The 18,151-nt window shown below is 41.3% G+C and overlaps 1 protein-coding gene across 3 annotated transcripts in view; it reads left to right on the forward strand.

Annotated features, from left to right (window-relative positions):
- The window catches only part of TFDP2 (transcription factor Dp-2), a 45,532-nt gene that overhangs the window by 19,127 nt on the left and 8,254 nt on the right, over positions 1–18,151 (forward strand). The window contains exons 6-12 of one of the 3 annotated variants that reach the window (XM_068145234.1): positions 1,262–1,309; positions 2,437–2,593; positions 3,088–3,234; positions 5,454–5,522; positions 6,847–6,998; positions 13,441–13,607; positions 16,934–17,270. In XM_068145234.1, coding sequence (XP_068001335.1) covers positions 1,262–1,309; positions 2,437–2,593; positions 3,088–3,234; positions 5,454–5,522; positions 6,847–6,998; positions 13,441–13,607; positions 16,934–17,088 — 895 coding nt within the window. In that variant the 3' untranslated portion in view covers positions 17,089–17,270. Of the gene's footprint in view, positions 1–1,261; positions 1,310–2,436; positions 2,594–3,087; positions 3,235–5,453; positions 5,523–6,846; positions 6,999–13,440; positions 13,608–15,091; positions 15,527–16,933; positions 17,271–17,599; positions 17,706–18,151 lie in introns of those variants that run through there. The other 2 variants (XM_068145233.1, XM_068145235.1) reach the window with 2 other exon arrangements.

An 18,151-nucleotide genomic window follows, 5' to 3' on the forward strand; every position in this document is an offset into this window, starting at 1 on the left:
TGGTTTGGATACTGTCAAAATCTAAGCCTACTGTTTTGCGGATGAAAGGAAGCAAGGATTTGACAAGGCTGGCTGATCAGTACTGGTTCCTGCAGAAGTCTGTACAGTACATGATATTTTCATCTGAAGAATGCAGGTGAGGAAGGTCTTATGGCATTGCCAAACCTAAGCAGTGAGTTCTTGCTGAAGACAGTTCCCTAGGACTGGAAGTTCAGCCTCCTTTCTTTACCTGCTGTTTATTCCTCTTCACAGATTCCAAATTGTTTCCAAAGCCAAGTGAAACAAGAACATTTTTATGCTCAGGGCTCTACATAGCCCATGTCAGCCTGGCTTACAGAGTGGGGGACAGCTCTTCATTCTCTACCATTCCTGCCCCTTGCCCCAGCTCTGCTGCATTCAGACCCCGAGTTGTGCAGCATGGGTGGTGAAGCACCATGTACAGGGATTGCCAAAGACAAAAGTCCTGCTGTTGCTGCTGGGTTCTGGATTGCACAAATACATGCAGGTTTTCATGGCACAGATCTTCAAATAATGTCACTTCAAGTCCCTTCATAACTTTGTCAGACTTTTTGCTGCAGAAGTATCTGCTGAGAGCCCTGCTTTGGAAACGGCAGAGTGGACAGTGTGTGTCCAAAGTGACTTCTCCATTGTCTCAAGCAGTGCGCTTTGCATCAGCTGCAAGAGTAAAAGACAAGTTTGGAATACAGCTTCTGAAGTTTGCCTGCTGTAGCAGAGACACAGAAAGATAGGAAACTGATGATTGGTGACTGATAACTCCACTGCAAAATTCATGTCAACTACTTCAGAGTATGTCATCAGCTCTAGTATGAACGTGTGTGGGGTTTTTAAGATAGTAGGACATTCAGTGTCCTGAAAGCATGGGATAAAGGCATTTTTCTTCCACATGGAGGATTTTGAAATAGGAAATTTCAAAGGAGCCTGACTTATTTCTGATGGGATTTGGTTATCTAGCTCACATCAGCACTTACTGTAGTTCCAGATGAAGTGACTTCCCTAAAATCATACAGGCAAAGCATGGTAAAATTTGGAACAGAACTTGTCTGGCAGTGAGCTCAGACAACCTCCAAACTCCTAACTGCCTTCTCTGGATTTTTGGCAGTCTATGTGTGTGCTCTCTTTTCCCCTGTTGGTGAACATGTAACAGCAAACATTGGTACCCAGGTAGGCCCCAAATACATTGATTTTGTTGGTCTAAATATATAATATTGTTTGTAAGTAAGTTTGAGTTGTCTTTTCTTAGGGACAGAAAGCGGGCTCAAGAATTTATAGAGTCGGATTTCTCGGAAACGTGAGTATTACACATGTCTGTGTATGTACATGGGTGTATATAGAAATATATATGGTCACACCTGCCTTACTTCTTTGATCTGCCCTTCAGTGAGATGGGTACCCCGTTCCCACTTGCAGCAGTTATCAATTCTTCACGTAAAAGCTATGTTGTATGTTATTCCTTGTAGCTGTACTCTTTGCTTTATCACTTCCTGCTAAATACATTTGCTGTTAGAGGTGATACTGGGACTTGTGAAGAATAAACACAATGCATCTTCAGAAATTACTTCTAATTTTCCATATGACAAATACTTGTAAACAAGTGATCTTTTTTCTTTGCTTACAAAACTTCTTTGAAAGCATTAAAGGTGCTTCTATTTGTTTTTTACCTATCGTCACTCTAATTGGACAACTGCATATAGGGATTAGGAGTGGTTTGGGTTTTTCAGATGTTTTAGTATTCCTTTCCACTCTTCTGTCCTTTCCAGAGTTTCTCCTTTTCTTAACATTCAAAAATTTGAAGAGCATTCTTCTATTTTAAGGGTTTTCTTAGCTTGTTGCTTACTTTTCTGGAGGCAGAAAATGAATGGAAAAGAGCCCTGACAGTTGCCAGTTACACACTTGGAACCGTAAAAAACAAAGAGTGCATACTTACCCTCCACAGAAAAGATTCTTGTATCTCAGTCTTAGCTATGATGGCACAGCAATTAAACTTGGTCTTTAGGATAATGGAGGTAGCATCTGCTGTATTGTAAACAGGGATGTCTGACGCTTTCTGGTTTAAACACAAACAAGAGAAGTCCTGTAAATCTGGCTTCCAGGCACATAAACACCTCATGGGGTTTGGGTTTTTTTGGTTCCTCTTTTGTGAAGCTATGTGGAGATTGATCCATTTTTTTAAGCACCTGACCGGTGGGATGTGTTCAAATACTATCAATGTAGAAAGCACCAAGAAAGGGCTCTCATGTAATTTTTTGACAACTTGTAAGAAACAAGAAACTGACTGGAAAAAGCAGAACAATTTTGTTTTTAAGTTAGGTAGTACGTGAGTTTTGATTCCTCCTGCAAAGAATATACCTTTTCCTGTGCAGCAAAGTAGCTTATTAATATTCAGTGTATTAAAATAATTAATCTTTATCCTTCCAGTAAGAGAAGCAAAAAAGGAGATAAAAATGGAAAGGGTCTGAGGCATTTTTCAATGAAAGTATGTGAAAAAGTTCAGCTTAAAGGAACAACTTCATACAATGAAGTCGCTGATGAGCTGGTATCAGAATTCACAAACAGCCATCTAGCCACAGATTCGGTAAGCAAATACCTGTTGAAATTTCTTACACCATTACAAAGCTGTCTTCTTGATCAGAGAGTTGTGCTCCTTCTGTTTCTGCACTGTCTTGCCACACTCCATGCTTCACTTACTTAACTGCTTCCTGAATACGAAGTCTTACCCTCTCAAATTTAAAAATACAGAATTGAAATTAAGAATTTAACTATCTTTAAACTTGTAAACAAATTCAAGACCAACCATATGGGGCCTTGTCAGGCTTTTTGGCTTTGTCAGACTCGCCATGATAGGAATTTGCTGCCCAGGGGTTTCAAGCAGGCCTGAAGCCTCACTTTGCAATCATATGTGCCGTGTGGTATCCAATTCTTAACACAGATGAGAGCATCGTGTTTTCACATCACTGTCTTGAACTGCCATTGTGGCTTTTTACCTTCTACATGTCTATGAGGGATGTGTTCAATCATTTTTCCTCTTTGAATTATTTTTCCATAATTAATGCTTCCCTGTTTTCTTAGCAAGCTTACGATCAGAAAAATATTAGGCGGAGAGTTTACGATGCCCTTAATGTCCTGATGGCAATGAACATCATTTCCAAGGAGAAGAAGGAAATCAGATGGATTGGCCTTCCTACAAACTCGGCTCAGGAGTGTCAGAATCTAGAGGTAAAGTGAGGCAGTTGGGAAATTCTGTGTAGTTCACAGGTTGTGATGATGGAGCTGCTATACTTTAGAAGGGGGATTTTTTCCTGTGTTTGAACCTGACTGGTTTTGATTCTTGCACACTATAAAAACCGCAGTTTCTGATATTTGAATAAACTCAAAGGGTATGTTTATGTGTGCTTAGTTCAGCTTTATTTAGTATCTGTTACATGAAGTTTAAGAAACACCTTTACCTTACAGAAATGGACGTTAATTTAAAAAGTAATCCCTGATTTAATCAAATCTGTAGTGGCCTGAATTATCCAGAAGAATGTCTAAAGCATTACTGGTGCAGTTATGCTTACATAATGGTATATATTTAAAAGGAAACCACTGTTCTCTATTCTACAGACTAATTAGTCTGTACTTGGAAATGCCATTCAAAGAAAATGAAATTGAAGAATAATTCCTGCTGGGATGACAAGTACAAGTAATGAACTGGCAGGGAGAAAAGTGTGATTTTCCTTACTGGTTATTTCCATTATTTTTCCAGCAGGCCAAGAGTTCCCATGTTTTTGCAGGGATGCCAGAATGTGTATGCACAATGTTGCTTATCCTTCAGGCCATGATCTATAAATAAAAAGTACAAGTTACTGTATTTACTGCAGAGTGTTGTAATGACTGTCTGTAAATACATCTTCTTATGTATATATTTGTGATACCTGTGACATTAAATATCTTAAAAGGTGTGGGGGATTCCTCCCCAGAACAGAACTGGATTGGGGTTTTTTTTTTGTTGTGTATTTTTGTTGTTGGGTTGTTTTGGGGGTTTTGGTTTTTTGTTTGGTTTGGTTTAAGGTTTTTGTGGGTTGGTTCTTTTTTTTATGTGCAGGTTCATTTACATCAATTTTCTTTATAGATATGGTTAGAAAAAAGCTTTTACTTTTCTTGTCCATTACGTAACTTAGCAAATACATCCACCCAAGGAGTCTGCATGTGTTCAATCTTTGTACTCCAGAATTCTCTCTTTAAAAATACCATTGATAAATTTACATGTTACATGCATTCATGTGAATGCATTGTCTTCGGTGTTGTGAATATGAAACTTGAATTTCATTGTGCTATTCACTGGTTCAGGACCTAATTACTTCCATAGTGGAAGCCAGGCAAATAATGTGTTTGTTCCAGCAAAGAAAGTCATCTGCTGTGATCCGAAGGAAGCATTTTAAACAGTGAAGTTGGAGGGGAAGCACCACAAAACAACACTGTAAATAAAATAGGAGGGTTTAGGCCAGCTGTTTTAAGAGTGCATCATTTAGTTTCAGTGGTTGAATGAATAGGTAATTTAATAGTTTAATATTTTGAATGAATAGGTAATTTAATAGTTTAATATTTTGGGGAGCAATGATACAGTGCTGGCACCAAAAGGTTAATGAGGAGAAATATCTTTTAAACATAATGTCTAATGTCCAGTTCATCAGAGCACTATTTGAAATACCATTGGGTGTGTTTGCAGTACCGGTAGGCATCCATTACTACTGCTGTCCCTAACACTGCATAGGTTGAAGATTGCTTTGCCCCAGAAATTGACATTAACAAAACTTGTAAGAAATGGATCCTGTGCTCATGTAGACAACCTTACCACAACCTGCTTGTTGTTGCTGAAATCTTTTTAGTTTAACCAAGTCTCAGAAGAGTAGTCCAAACAAAAAGCGAAGGAAAGATGCAGGTGATGATCCTAGCCTGGTCTCCACATACTTATGTCTCGTAACTTTCCACGGAATAGTGGAAGGCACATGCACAGTTCCAAGAGAGTACCAGGCAGGAGGAAAAAGGCAAACCAAACCAGAAACAACTCTTTAATTTGGTGCTAATGGGAATTCAGGGCACAGTGAAGAGGGGAAGTAATACAGTCTTTTGTAGTAGTTGATTATTTGCTGGAGTTAAAATTGTTGTTTGATTGTTCTTTAATTACAGTTTGTCAGACATGTTTTAGGGAGAAACTCATGTGACTGTGCAGTTGGTCTGTGTGAAAACAAGAAAATACATGGAAAATAGATAGGGCCAAAAAGGCTTGTGCAGTTTCCTTACCATGCTCTGGAGTTCAGCACCATTTACAAAGTGTGGATTTGTGTAGTGATGCTAGCACACTGATGCAGCTCTAAAGCCTGTTCAGTTTGGCACAGTGGAAAGGGCAAGGTAACTAAGCAAATATCTTGATGCATATGCATTTGTATTTTAAGATAGAAAAACAGAAGCGGATTGAAAGGATAAAGCAGAAGCGAGCACAGCTACAAGAACTGCTGCTGCAGGTACATTTTTAATTCACTTCATTACAAATTCACCATGTTGGCTCTCCTACCTTCTAACATGTGCCTTTGAGCTGAATTGAGTTTGGGGTTTGAGTGCAGAAATATATTTCAAATGCATCTTTGTTTATACAATCACATGTTATTATTTATAAAATACAGTTACAAGTATTCTTAAGTGTTTTGGCCTGTGCAGACTTTCAGTAATTCAAATAGAATCAAACAGGCAATAAGGCTTTTATTTTTTTTCTCATGGTGCAGGTATATTGACACAATTTTCAAGTAATTAGGTATATGCTGAAACTTTTAAGTATCTGATGCTTTTCCTTTTTTCCTCACCAAAAACTGTTTCTTTACTTAAGGCCAAAAGATTCTGTCTGATCTAGTAAAGTAGCAGCTTCTCTAAGACTAAGATGAGGAGAGGCTGAGGGAGCTGGAGTTGCTTAGCCTAGAGAAGAGCAGGCTCAGAGAAGACCTGATTGCTGTCTACAGCTGCCTGAAGGGAGGTTGTAGCCAGGTGGGGGTTGGTCTCTTCTCCCAGGCAACTACCAACAGAACAAGAGGACACAGTCTCAAGCTGCACCAGGGGAGGTTTAGGCTGGATGTTAGGAAGAAATTCTTCACAGAAAGAGTGATTGGCCATTGGAATGGGCTGCCCGGGGAGGTGGTGGAGTCACCATCACTGGAGGTGTTTAGGCCTTGATGGGGTGCTTGGTGCCATGGTTTAGTTGATAAGGTAGTGTTGGATGATAGGTTGGACTTGATGATCTCAAAGGTCTTTTCCAACCTGGTCTGGTCTATTCTATCCTATTCCTATGCTATCCTATTCCTATGCTATCCTATTCCTATGCTATCCTATTCCTATGCTATCCTATTCCTATGCTATCCTATTCCTATGCTATCCTATTCCTATGCTATCCTATTCCTATTCTATCCTATTCCTATTCTATCCTATTCCTATTCTATCCTATTCTACTAGCTCCTAGTCTGAGTTAATTATGCACATAAAATAACAGAGAAGACCTCTGATGCTAAGAATGGGGAACAATTCTCCACCAAGCTTTATTGCTCCTTTCTTGTTTCTTCTCCAGGGATTGTGGGTGGGGCATAGCCATTAAGATATGTGTGCAAAATCTGTCTTTAACTTCTGTTCCTGGTGAGCTTCACTAGTGCAAAGAGGAAGTCAGGCCACAACTTATGACAGAAAATTACTGGAGATACTGAGAGTTGGTAAATAAGAGCTATGAAGTTCCACTTCCTGGAAACACTGATGTCTCCTCCTTTATTGTCAGTAATCATCTTTTCTTTTATTTCTTTGTTTCTACAGCAAATAGCATTCAAAAACTTGGTACAAAGAAATCAGCAAAATGAACAACAAAATCAAGGCCCTCCAGCTTTGAACTCAACAATACAGCTGCCTTTCTTAATAGTCAACACTAGCAAAAGAACAGTTATAGACTGCAGCATATCAAGTGATAAGTGAGTGTTTGTAGAATCGATTTTTAGGATTTTACTTTCTTTGTTGAACTAGAATTTTTCTTTTAACAAGTGAGAGACACTTGTGCTCTCAAATGTATTACTACTTGTGCTAGTTTACCACAAGTAATAGTACATTTAAATTTGCTACTGTTACTTCAGAGGGGTGTTTTGTTGTTGTTTTTTAATATTCAATGCAACTGCAGTAGTAATATGAGTAAGTTTATCAACATATGAATAAGTTTATCAACTAGAACAAGGGAATTGTATAGAAATTTGAAATGCAGCCTCTAGTAGCAAATTGCTATGGTTGTACTCCTGTATTAGTCTGGAAAACTTCACTTAGGAGCTTCTGGGTGCTCCTGCTGTTCATCCTGTGAAAATACATCTGAAAGTGTGAGTTCCTGTTACGTTAACTGTTAGCTGGATCACAGCTAGTTTATTGGCTGAAAATAGTTGACACTGCTTTAGTACTGTGGATGACAGATTTGACTCTGCGGTATACAAACCCTGCGTCGAATGTTAAGTCAATTAACATACAGCAAAAATTGACAGCCTCTAGTAACTTAAGCACTAATATGCAAAAAAAAAAGTGTGCTCTTAGAAGTGGAATCTTTGTTGAAAATTGGGCTGAAGTCAGATGCATTCTGTAACAAAACTTTTTGGAATACTCCCTTCAGTTAAGCAAGTTAGGAATTTTAGGATCAGTATTGATTTAGCTTGACTGTACTCTTACAGGCATACACCTTGAGTCCTGTGTCTAGTTCTGGGCCCCTCAGTTTAGGAAGGATGTTGACTTGCTGGAACGAGTCCAGAGAAGGGCAACAAAGTTGGTGAGGGGTTTGGAACACAAGCTCTATGAGGAGAGACTGAGGGAGCTGGGGTTGCTTAGCCTATAGAAGAGGAGGCTCAGGGGAGACCTTATTGCTGTCTACAACTACCTGAAGGGAGGTTGTAGCCAGGAGGGGGTTGGTCTCTTCTCCCAGGCAACCAACACCAGAACAAGAGGACACAGTCTCAAGCTGCGCCAGGGGAGGTTTAGGCTGGAGGTTAGGAAGAAATTCTACACAGAGAGAGTGATTGGCCATTGGAATGGGCTGCCCGGGGAGGTGGTGGAGTCACCATCACTGGGGGTGTTCAGGAAGACACTTCATAGGGTGCTTGGTTGCATGGTTTAGTTGATTAGGTGGGTTGGATAATAGGTTGGATGCGATGATCTTGAAGGTCTCTTCCAACCTGGTTTATTCTATTCTATCCTATCCAGTTCTTACTGCACTTTCAAATGGCACTCAACGTGTTGAGGTTTCAAGTCATTAAGTTGAAGGCTTCAGAACTGCTTTGAAGCTGTCAGAGATTAAACTGGCATTTGGGATCTAGAGAAGTGTAACATGCTTCTGTAGTATCAAATTGGAAGAAAACACTGCTACTGAAAATAAGCACACCAAATTGTTTAGGTTGTTGATATTTCAGTTTATATAACCTAGATTCAATATTAACATCACCTGGACACCTTTAAACTGGACATCCAAAATTAAATAAGCTTGCTACTGTGATTATTATTTGACTTGAGGTCTCTTCCGACCTTAGCGATACTGTGATACCTGCTCGAGGGAAGCTCCACAGAGAAGGACCTTGGAGTCCTTGTTGGAACAGCAATGTGCCCTGGTGGACAAAAAGGTCAATAGCATAGAGTGTGTTCAGCAGGTCAAGGGAGAATCTTCTTCCTCTCTTCTCAGCCCTAGTTAGACCACGTTCAGAATATTGTGTACAGTTCTGGGCTCCCCATTTTGAGAGAGACAGGGAGCTACTGGAGAGAGTTTGGTGGAGGGCAGTGAGGGTGATTAGGGGACTGGAGCATGTCTTATGAAGAAGGATGGAGAGACTTGGGGTTGTTTGAAGGAAAGGCTGAGAGAGTAACTTATCAATATCTACAATTATCTGAAGGGTGTCTGTCAGGAGGATGGAGCCAGTCTCTTTTCAGTGATTTCCAGTGATAGGACAATGGACATAAATTCAATCACAGGAAATTCTACCTCAACGTGAGAAAAAATTTCTTTACTGTGAGGATGCCAGAGCACTGGAAGAGGCTTGGCCAGAAAGGTTGTGGAGTCCCCTTTGGAGATCTTCAGAACCACCACACCCACCTGGACACATTACTGTGTGACCTGCTCTAAGTAGTCCTGCTTTGCAGGAGGGGTTGGACTTGATGATCTCTGGAGGTCCCTTCCAACCTCTGGCATTCTATGATTGTATGATTATTTGTGCAACTGATTAGTGGCAGCAGCAAAATGTAGAGTGCCAAAAACTGATGGTGGTTGAAACACTATTACATTGATCTGCTAAATAAGGCAGCTGACAAAAGTGGTCACTCAGTTTGGAGAATCCAAATTGTGTAGTATATTGGAGAGTATTTGCACTGCCTAACCCCGTTACTGGTCAGCTTGTGTGCTTGCCTTTCCATCGCTTGGTTTCAGCTGCAGTTAATAAGCCACTGTTGGGACCTAGGTTTTAGCACAGGATAATAAGATAGCAGATCACACTATGAGAACACAAGCTGATTTCTGAGTAATGGCCAAAATAACGCTGGGAAGTATTAGAAGGGGGGAAAAAAAAAAGTTAAGAAATAGAATGTAGAATGAAGTTTGTGTAATCCTTAACTGGGAGAGAGACAAAGGAGTGCATCAAGAATGCCTGAAGCTATGAAGAGGCATTCACAGAAGGAACAGATGGACTCTTTGGCCTAGAGAGGATGGGGTATTTGCACTTGTCTATAAAATCATGGATGATGTGAGCAATGTCCATAGAGAACAGCTGTACCCAATTGCTTATTTCATAGTTTCATTCAGGGTTGGAAGGGACCACAAGGATCATCTAGTTCCAACCCCCCTGCCATGGGCAGGGACACCCCACACTACATCAGAGCCTCATCCAGCCTGGGCTTAAACACCTCCAGGGACGGGGCCTCAACCACCTCCCTGGACAACCCATTCCAGGGTCTCACCACTCTCATGGTGAAGAACCTCCTCCTCACATCTAGCCTGAATCTCCCCACCTCCAGCTTCATTCCATTCCCCCTAGTCCTATCACTACCTGAGATCCTGAGAAGTCCTTCCCCAGCCTTCCTGCAGGCCCCCTTCAGATACTGGAAGGCCACAATTAGGTCACCTCGGAGCCTTCTCTTCTGCAGACTGAACAGCCCCAACTCCTTCAGTCTGTCCTCACAGGAGAGGTGCTCCAGCCCTCTGATCATCCTTGTGGCCCTTCCCTGGACACGTTCCAGCACCTCCACATCCCTCTTGTAATAGGGGCTCCAGAACTGGACACAGTACTCCAGGTGGGGTCTCACCAGGGCTGAGTAGAGGGGGAGGATCACCTCCCTCGACCTGCTAGCCACACTTCTCCTGATGCAGCTCAGGATTTGATTGGCTTTGCGGGCTGCAAGTGCACATTGAGAGCTCATGTTGAGCTTTTTGTCCACCAGCACCCCCAAGTCTCTCTCCTCAGGACTACTTTCCAGCCAGTCACTGCCCAGCCTGTATTTGTGCCTGGGATTGCCTCGACCCAGATGCAGGACCCTGCACTTGCTCTTATTGAACTTCATGAGGTTGGCCTGTGCCCACCTCTCCAGCCTGTCAAGGTCCCTCTGGATGGCCTCCCTTCCCTCCAGCGTGTCTGCTGCACCACACAGCTTGGTGTCATCAGCAAACTTGCTGAGGCTGCACTCAATGCCACTGTCCATGTCACCCACAAAGATGCCGAACAAGACAGGTCCCAGGACTGATCCCTGAGGGACTCTGCTTGTCACTGGCCTCCACTGGGACATGGACCCATTGACAGCCACTCTTTGGGTGCGGCCAGAAAGCCAGTTCCTTGTCCATCTAGTGGTCCACCCATCAAACCCATATTAAAGTTGAGATGTTAAGAGAAAATACCAGGTGAAAGGTTTTGGACAAAAAGAATATAGGTTTGTAATAGTTGGACTGTGCAGATCATGGCATTCCACAGAACCACAGAATGGTAGGGATTGGAAGGAACATCTGGAGATCATCCAGTCCAACATCCTTGCTAAAGCAGGGTCACCCACAACAGCTTGCCCAGGATCATAGAATCATTGAATCATAGAATGACTTAGGTTGGAAGAGACCTTAGAGATCACAATGTCCAGGTGAGATTGTAATCTCTCCAGAGAAGGAAACTCCACAACTGTCTGGGCAGCATGCTCCAGGGCTCCAGCACCCTCCAAGTAAAGTTGATTTTCCTCATGTTCAGATGGAGCCTCCCATGTTCAGTCATTGAGCACCACTGGAAAGATTGTGACCCCATCCTCTTGCTCCTGGTTCTTTAGCTATCGATCAGCATTGAGAAGATCCCCATTCTGCTCTTCTCCAGGCTCAGCAGCCCCAGGTCTCTCAGCCTTTCCTCCTCAGAGAGACGCTTCAGTCCCCTCAGCATCTTCATAGCCTTTGCTGTTTATACCAAAAGCTTACATAAATTCAAAAAGAGATTGTCCCTTAAAGAAAAACCTCAAATGGCTATTAACAGAAAAAGGTAGTAATGTAGTGAAGGCAGAAGTAGGTAGCATTCCTAGAGATGGAGAACTTCTGTGCCAGATGCTGGAGGTTGCTAGAAACTCTGCTGGAGAACTGTTACTCTAAGTTTGTTTGGAGGCTTGTGTATGACCGCAACACATGGGAGGAGAATTGCAGAGCTATCAATAAATACAGCTTTTAATCCTGTAGCAATAAAAGCAGGATGTAGTTGTTGCTTAGGTAACTGCACAGCTTGCTCATTGTAACTTGGTTTGGCACTGATCTCACATCCCCTGTTTGTCTAAGTATAGTTATGTGACTTCAGCTGCACCAGCCTAGGTAGAAGGAATGTTGTAAGGTTATGTTGTAAGGGATGATGTGGATGCACTTAAATATAGCTGCATAAGCAGTAGGTTTTACAATCAATGCCATATGAGTCACAAGAGAAATGATGCCTGTAGCTGACAGTTTCACCATGTAGCATGTATATTTCTGGTTGAAAATTTTGTGTATAGGCACAAAAGACAACTTCTCTAAACCTACTGGGTCAGGTATAAGAAAATTAGTATTAAAAAACCTACCAAGAAAATGCACATGACACAAGCTTGGAGAGCTAACGGAAGGCTCACCACTGAGCCCAACCTCCCAACACCACCATGGCCATTAAACCATGTCCAAAGTGCCATGCCCACACATTTCTTGAACACCTCCAGGGATGGTGACTACATCACCTCCCTAGGCAGCCTGTTTCAATGCTTGACCACTCTTTCAGGAAAGAAATTTTTTTCTAATATCCAGCCTAAACCTCCCCTGGCACAATTTCAGGCCATTTGCTCTTCTATCACCTGACATTAGGGAGAAGAGACTAACCCCACCTCACTCTTTTCAGGGAGTTGTAGCAATGAGGTCTCCCCTCAACCTCCTCTTCTCCAGGCTAAACCAGTCCCAGTTCCCTCAGCCACTCCTCACAAGACCTGTTCTCTAGACCCTTCACCAGCTTTGTTGCCTTTGGACCTGCTCCAGCACCTCGATGTCTTGCCTGTATTGAGAGGCCCAGAACTGAACCCACTATTCAAGGTGTGGCCTCACCAGTGCCAAGTACAGGGGGACAGTTATTTCCTTGCTTCTGCTGGCCATACTATTCCTGATCCAGGCCAAGATGCTCTTGACCACCTGAGCACACACTGGCTCTTGATCATCTGGCTGTCAACCAACAACTCTGTGTCCTTTTCCTCTGAGCAACTTCCCAGCCATTCTGCCCCAATCTTTTATTAGCCTGTAATTGTAGCATAAGGCCAGTATAGATAACCTTGCTTTTCTTAAGGCTATATTAAGTTTCTATCACTATTTCTACTTCTGAGAGTCCTGCGGAAGAAATGGTTGATTGTGAACCTACGAAACTCTGAACAGACTGTTATTCTAGCTGCATCTGAATGCATCCAAAAGCACACACTTGTACTAAGGTAAATAGGTCAGTTCACAGGAGGAATGTTGCACATGAGAACAGAAAATGAAATGTAGAAGAAGCAAAACCAGCAGTTATTTTGGTGACAAGGCTGCCAGTGACCTTTAAAAGTATTGGATTTAGTACAAGTGAAAGTTCATGTTCAGTAAGGCCTCCCTCATACCCTTTGAATTTGTTTAATGAGGTAGAAAATATTAGACTTTTTTCTTTACTGAAGTTACTTTAAGTGAGAAAGTGCCATTTTAAACTTTTTAGGCATGCCAGTCACAGAAGCAGAAGAGAACAACAAGCCTTTGCTGAACCTTTTTTTTTTATCCTTAAGAACCTTTTGCAGGTAAAGAATCTAGACACCTACCTCGGTGCATACAAAAAAAAAGAAAAGAAAAAGCAAACATGGACAAAGCCACTATTGCTGTGCTCCTTTCATCTCACTTTGACTTTTTATACGCAGATTTGAATACCTCTTTAACTTCGATAACACTTTTGAGATTCATGATGACAGTGAGGTGCTGAAAAGAATGGGAATGTCCTTTGGGCTTGAGGTGGGCAAATGCTCGGCTGAGGACCTAAGAACTGCAAAATCGCTGGTGCCAAAAGCCTTAGAAGGCTACATCACAGGTAAGTTAGAGGAAACTTGCTGTTCCTCATCAAATGCTTAATACTACCTGAAGCAAATCTAGTGATAGACTACCCTGCACAGGTATGTCACATTTGAAGTTCTGTGGGTGCTATCAGGGTTGGTACTTAGGTTCTTTTAATTTGGAAGGTTTATCATAGTTGTCCTGTAAACGTAATTCACTCTGATTTATAACAACAAACTTCTGAGAGAAGTGCATTATGAAGAAATTACTTCTTAAATAACTAAACTGACATCAAGAACAGGTTGTCATGGGTTAGTATTCATTTTGGATATGTGGAGGAGCAAACTGGAACAAATCAACTCTTCTCAAGTTGAGGAGGAAAAGGAAAGGAAAAGAGCATCTTGATCTGGTTGAATGTAATCCATATGTGGCCCAGCTCCATTCCCACTTTACTTTGAGGTAGGTGAGCTCTGCTAAGAATTCTCCATGTCTGTCCATGTAGAAATGCTCAGTGTACTCTGAGTAGATGAATGGTGGCTCTCCTGTGTCCAGTCATTTCTACACTTCCTTATGGAATCATATAATTGTTTCAGCTGGAAAAGACTTCTAAGATCACTGAGTCCAACAATGGACCTGCCACCACATTGCCATAGAACTATGTCCTAAAGTGAAGCTGTAAAGAGTCTTAATGTCTCTTTTAGAACAGTGATACTTGGATAAAACACATGGCCAGCAGGTGCCATCAGAGAAGCAAGTTTCCCAAATCAAGAGGCTCCAAAGAATTCAAGGACAGGTGTCCCATGCAGAGGCTTTTACCTCCCCTAGTCCTACTGTTTGAATAGGTCACACTTGAAGAGACCCAAACCTAGATCTCCAGTGTTGCGTCACTGGACTAGAGCTGCTAAAACTTTGTGATCATTTCCTTTAGTTATTGTCAGACTGAATTCTTCTTGCTCTACCCTAAGCTTAAAACTTACCCCAAGCCTGCCTCAGATTTCTGGAGGGACTTCATCTGTAAAGGAAGCGTTACCCTATGAATTACTGTACACAGACCTTCAATTTTGAGGAAAGTGGGAACAAAGCTATTGCCCTGGCTTGTCTACTGAAAGGGCTTTGGTCATGTTCAATTTATGATAGTAAAAAACTGCATCTTTCACACAGGAAAGTTAGAAACTTCAAGCATCTGACTTAATTTTTTAAAACCTCCTAAAGTGGATTCCCTTCTCTTTAACCTTCATGTCAGGATCTTGTAATTGCAGACTTTATATTAAAAGTGTTGCTTTATTTTGCTAAGAAAAATAAGTAGTCAGGAGCCAAACGTGGGTTTTCTAGTCTCGATTTTACTGTGTGAGCCAATTAAGAATTAAACAAATTCTTAACATTTCTGGTGTCAAATCACTGCTGAATATAATTCAGTTACATTCACTAAAATTCAGGCATTTTAAATGGCATACACACCAAGTAAGGCTACACTGGTGCCAGAAAGAGAAGTCGAAAGAAATCTTGATTTGTTCTCTTCAGGTTCATTCAACTGCAAATTATTTACCACCAATGTGAAAAAAGGAGAAAGAAGCAGGACCCACATACTTTAATAGTGTTGCATTCTTCAAGTTATTTAATTGCTACCATGTGTTGAGGAGCAAATGAAGATTTCCATTTCAATTTAAACCTGCATTATTTTATCTTCAGAGAGAAGATCTCTTTACACTTGAAAAAAAATGCCCACGTCATTATTCTATTTACTGAATGAAACCAGCTTTTAAAGATTAAGTAATAAACCTACATGTTTAAGCTAGTGATGATGATTAGTAGTTCATTTTAGTTTCTTGTGGAAAAAAAAAATCAGTCACACCAGTGTACTGCTGGTGGAGGTTTTTACTGAATGCATTAAAGGCCAAACAACCGTGACGTTCCTGTCCAAGTAAGAAACAAGTGGTGCTCTGTTTCAAAGAAACTAAACGGGGGGGGGGGGGGAAAAAGATGCTAAGATTGCATATTCTTAAAGAATGTTGTGAGTAGGGTTATCTCCCTAGCAGCAAAGCAACAGCCAGGAACCTATCTAGAATTTTAATTCTGAGAAATGTACTGATTCTATGCGTGACTCAAAATGCAGCGAGGCAAGTATTGTACTCTTCAGACATGGGTTATGTTCAGCTCGTTCAGCTTCCAGAAAAATGAGTCCAGAAGTGTTGTGCTAGACTATGTGCATTTATTTTAAAGGTTTAGAAATATTGGGCAATGAAAGTACGAGGCAGAGGTATCCATATTTGAACCTTATTACTGCCTTGTGTGTAAAATCCATATTTTCCTTCTTTCTTCAGAAAAAATACCTAACTAGCTTATTATCCCAACATGTTAATAAAGGGCAAGATTACTAGCAGTGACTTGTTATTCTTCTGGAATATTAGACATGTACACACAGGTACCCTTTCAAAAGACCAGGAAAAAACACTGTGATGCATCTCTAATCCACTGTATTAATCTACATACAATGCAGTAACTCCAAATGGTTCAACCGTGAGGCTGTCAGAACATGTCCTGTGTGGAAATGAACTGGCATTTTAGGACAATCTGAGTGAAAGCTATCTGGCTGTGTCCGTACTCAACTGTTCTCATGTGTTCCATCCTCATACATCACTCTAAAGGTGCCACTTAGTGATGTTTTCTGTCATGTTCCAAAGGCTCTGCTGGCAGGAACATCAGTCTTGCTAGCCTGGCTTTGTAACACATCATTTAAATGCCTTGCTGCTAACAAGTCTGCACAGCGTGGAACAGGGCAGCCTGAGTCCCAGCAGCTTGAAACAGTCCCTGTGGCGGGTAGGACACTGTCACATCTCAAGGAGCACAGCTTAACACAGGAGGCCAGAGGAGAAAGCGCATGTAACAAACATTTATTTCTTCCTCTTACCTGCTGTTATAGAACAATTCTAGGTACAATCCAAATAGCACAATTCCATCTGGTTGCCATCATGCTTAAGGGAACAGAGGTCCTGGTTAATGCACAGAAAATCATAGTAAGGACTGGAACTCCTGGTTTAGTGTGTCCAGGTGGAACCATATGGAAGCACCATGAAAAGGAACTAGATGGTTCTCATAACTTGGATTTTAGTTTTGTGTTGGGATGCAATTGGGTAGGTGAATAGAAAACACCCCTCCCCCTCCTCCAAATCCCCTGAGTGTAATTGGGTCAATGGACTTGTTTTCAAATTCCCTAACAAGTAATCCCTGTCAGTTGTTTCCAGTTATGCACATTTCTGCCAGAAGAATCAGCAAAACAAGTCCTCAGAGGGCTTTTAACAAGTCACCTCAAGGAACTCAACATTATTGCAAGACCATTTTAATCCTGAAATTTCCTATCCCTAGGCAGGAGACTTACACATGACACGTGCGGTGTACAACAGGCTCTCTCTTCCGTGCTCTTGGCACAAGAGTTTTGGCATGGTCTGTTCATGTCCACAGCTGATGCCATCTCTAGTCAGTGTCAGAGTGGATTAGGAGGCTACATTACAGCCAGCTAGGAGACTGCCAAGAGGAGACTGCCTTTGGCCATCAGAACCTACACAACTGCAGTACATACTGTCTTGGTAGCTTCATTGCGTTATCTCCAATCCTGACAAGTACTTTACCAAGCACCGCAGCAAAGGCACTTTGAGCTTTTGGGACATTTTATAGCAGTAAGTCTCCATGAAGGACTCCAAAACTCAGGTATCTGTGACTGCATACAGCTGCTAGCAGGGATCACCTACAGGGGGTGAAAGGTTTCACAGAAAAAGCAAAAAAGCTCCATAGAAATAACCACAGTTCTGAGTGACTGCTGCCTATGTGTGGATGGATAGATAGATAGATAGATAGATAGATAGATAGATAGATAATTAACCAGGACACATCTACAGTATAAAATAAACTTAAGCTACTGCCACCTTCTCATTTAAACTGAGGAGTCCCACCTGCAAAGAGAATGAAAAGTTTAATATTTTAAAAGGACTAAATAAATAAGTACTATAAATTACAGTTATGCTTCTCTTCTAGATATGTCTGCAGAGTTTTCATGGATAAACCAAGGGTTACTTTCAAGTTCAGCACAAGCAGTTTCACATTTAGACGTAGCAGGATATGCTTCTGATGCTAAATCAAGGTAAATAAAATAATTTTCTGTGTAAGGATAGTGACCTATGCTTGTGGTACTCTATAACCACTATCTCATACCATTTACATGTAGGAAAGGAAATCTCTGTTGTGGCTGATTTTTGATTGTGAAAAAGTCCCTTATTCTGTCTTGGTAATTCTATTTGAAAGGTCAAATCAACACACTTTGAATTTTAAAATACTAACTTTTTTTGTGTCTGTATTACAAAATAATAGAATCACTGCGTCATAAGGACAGTGTTTTACTGATTAACCTTAAATTCCTGCCTGGGCATGGACTACAACTAGGCAATTACATGTGGGGAAAAAGCCCAGTAACACTTCTGAAGAACACAAAAGAATGTTTGTTGTCTAGTTAAGCACTTCTGCTTAAGCTTTCTGTGAAAGAAGTTAGGTCCACACAGTCTAATCACAATTTTAAATTAAAAAGCAAAC

This window comes from Melanerpes formicivorus, unplaced genomic scaffold (assembly GCF_026170545.1).
Source record: "Melanerpes formicivorus ecotype bairdi unplaced genomic scaffold, bMelFor1.0.p_v2 SCAF_12, whole genome shotgun sequence".
In the NCBI taxonomy this organism is placed as follows: domain Eukaryota; kingdom Metazoa; phylum Chordata; class Aves; order Piciformes; family Picidae; genus Melanerpes; species Melanerpes formicivorus.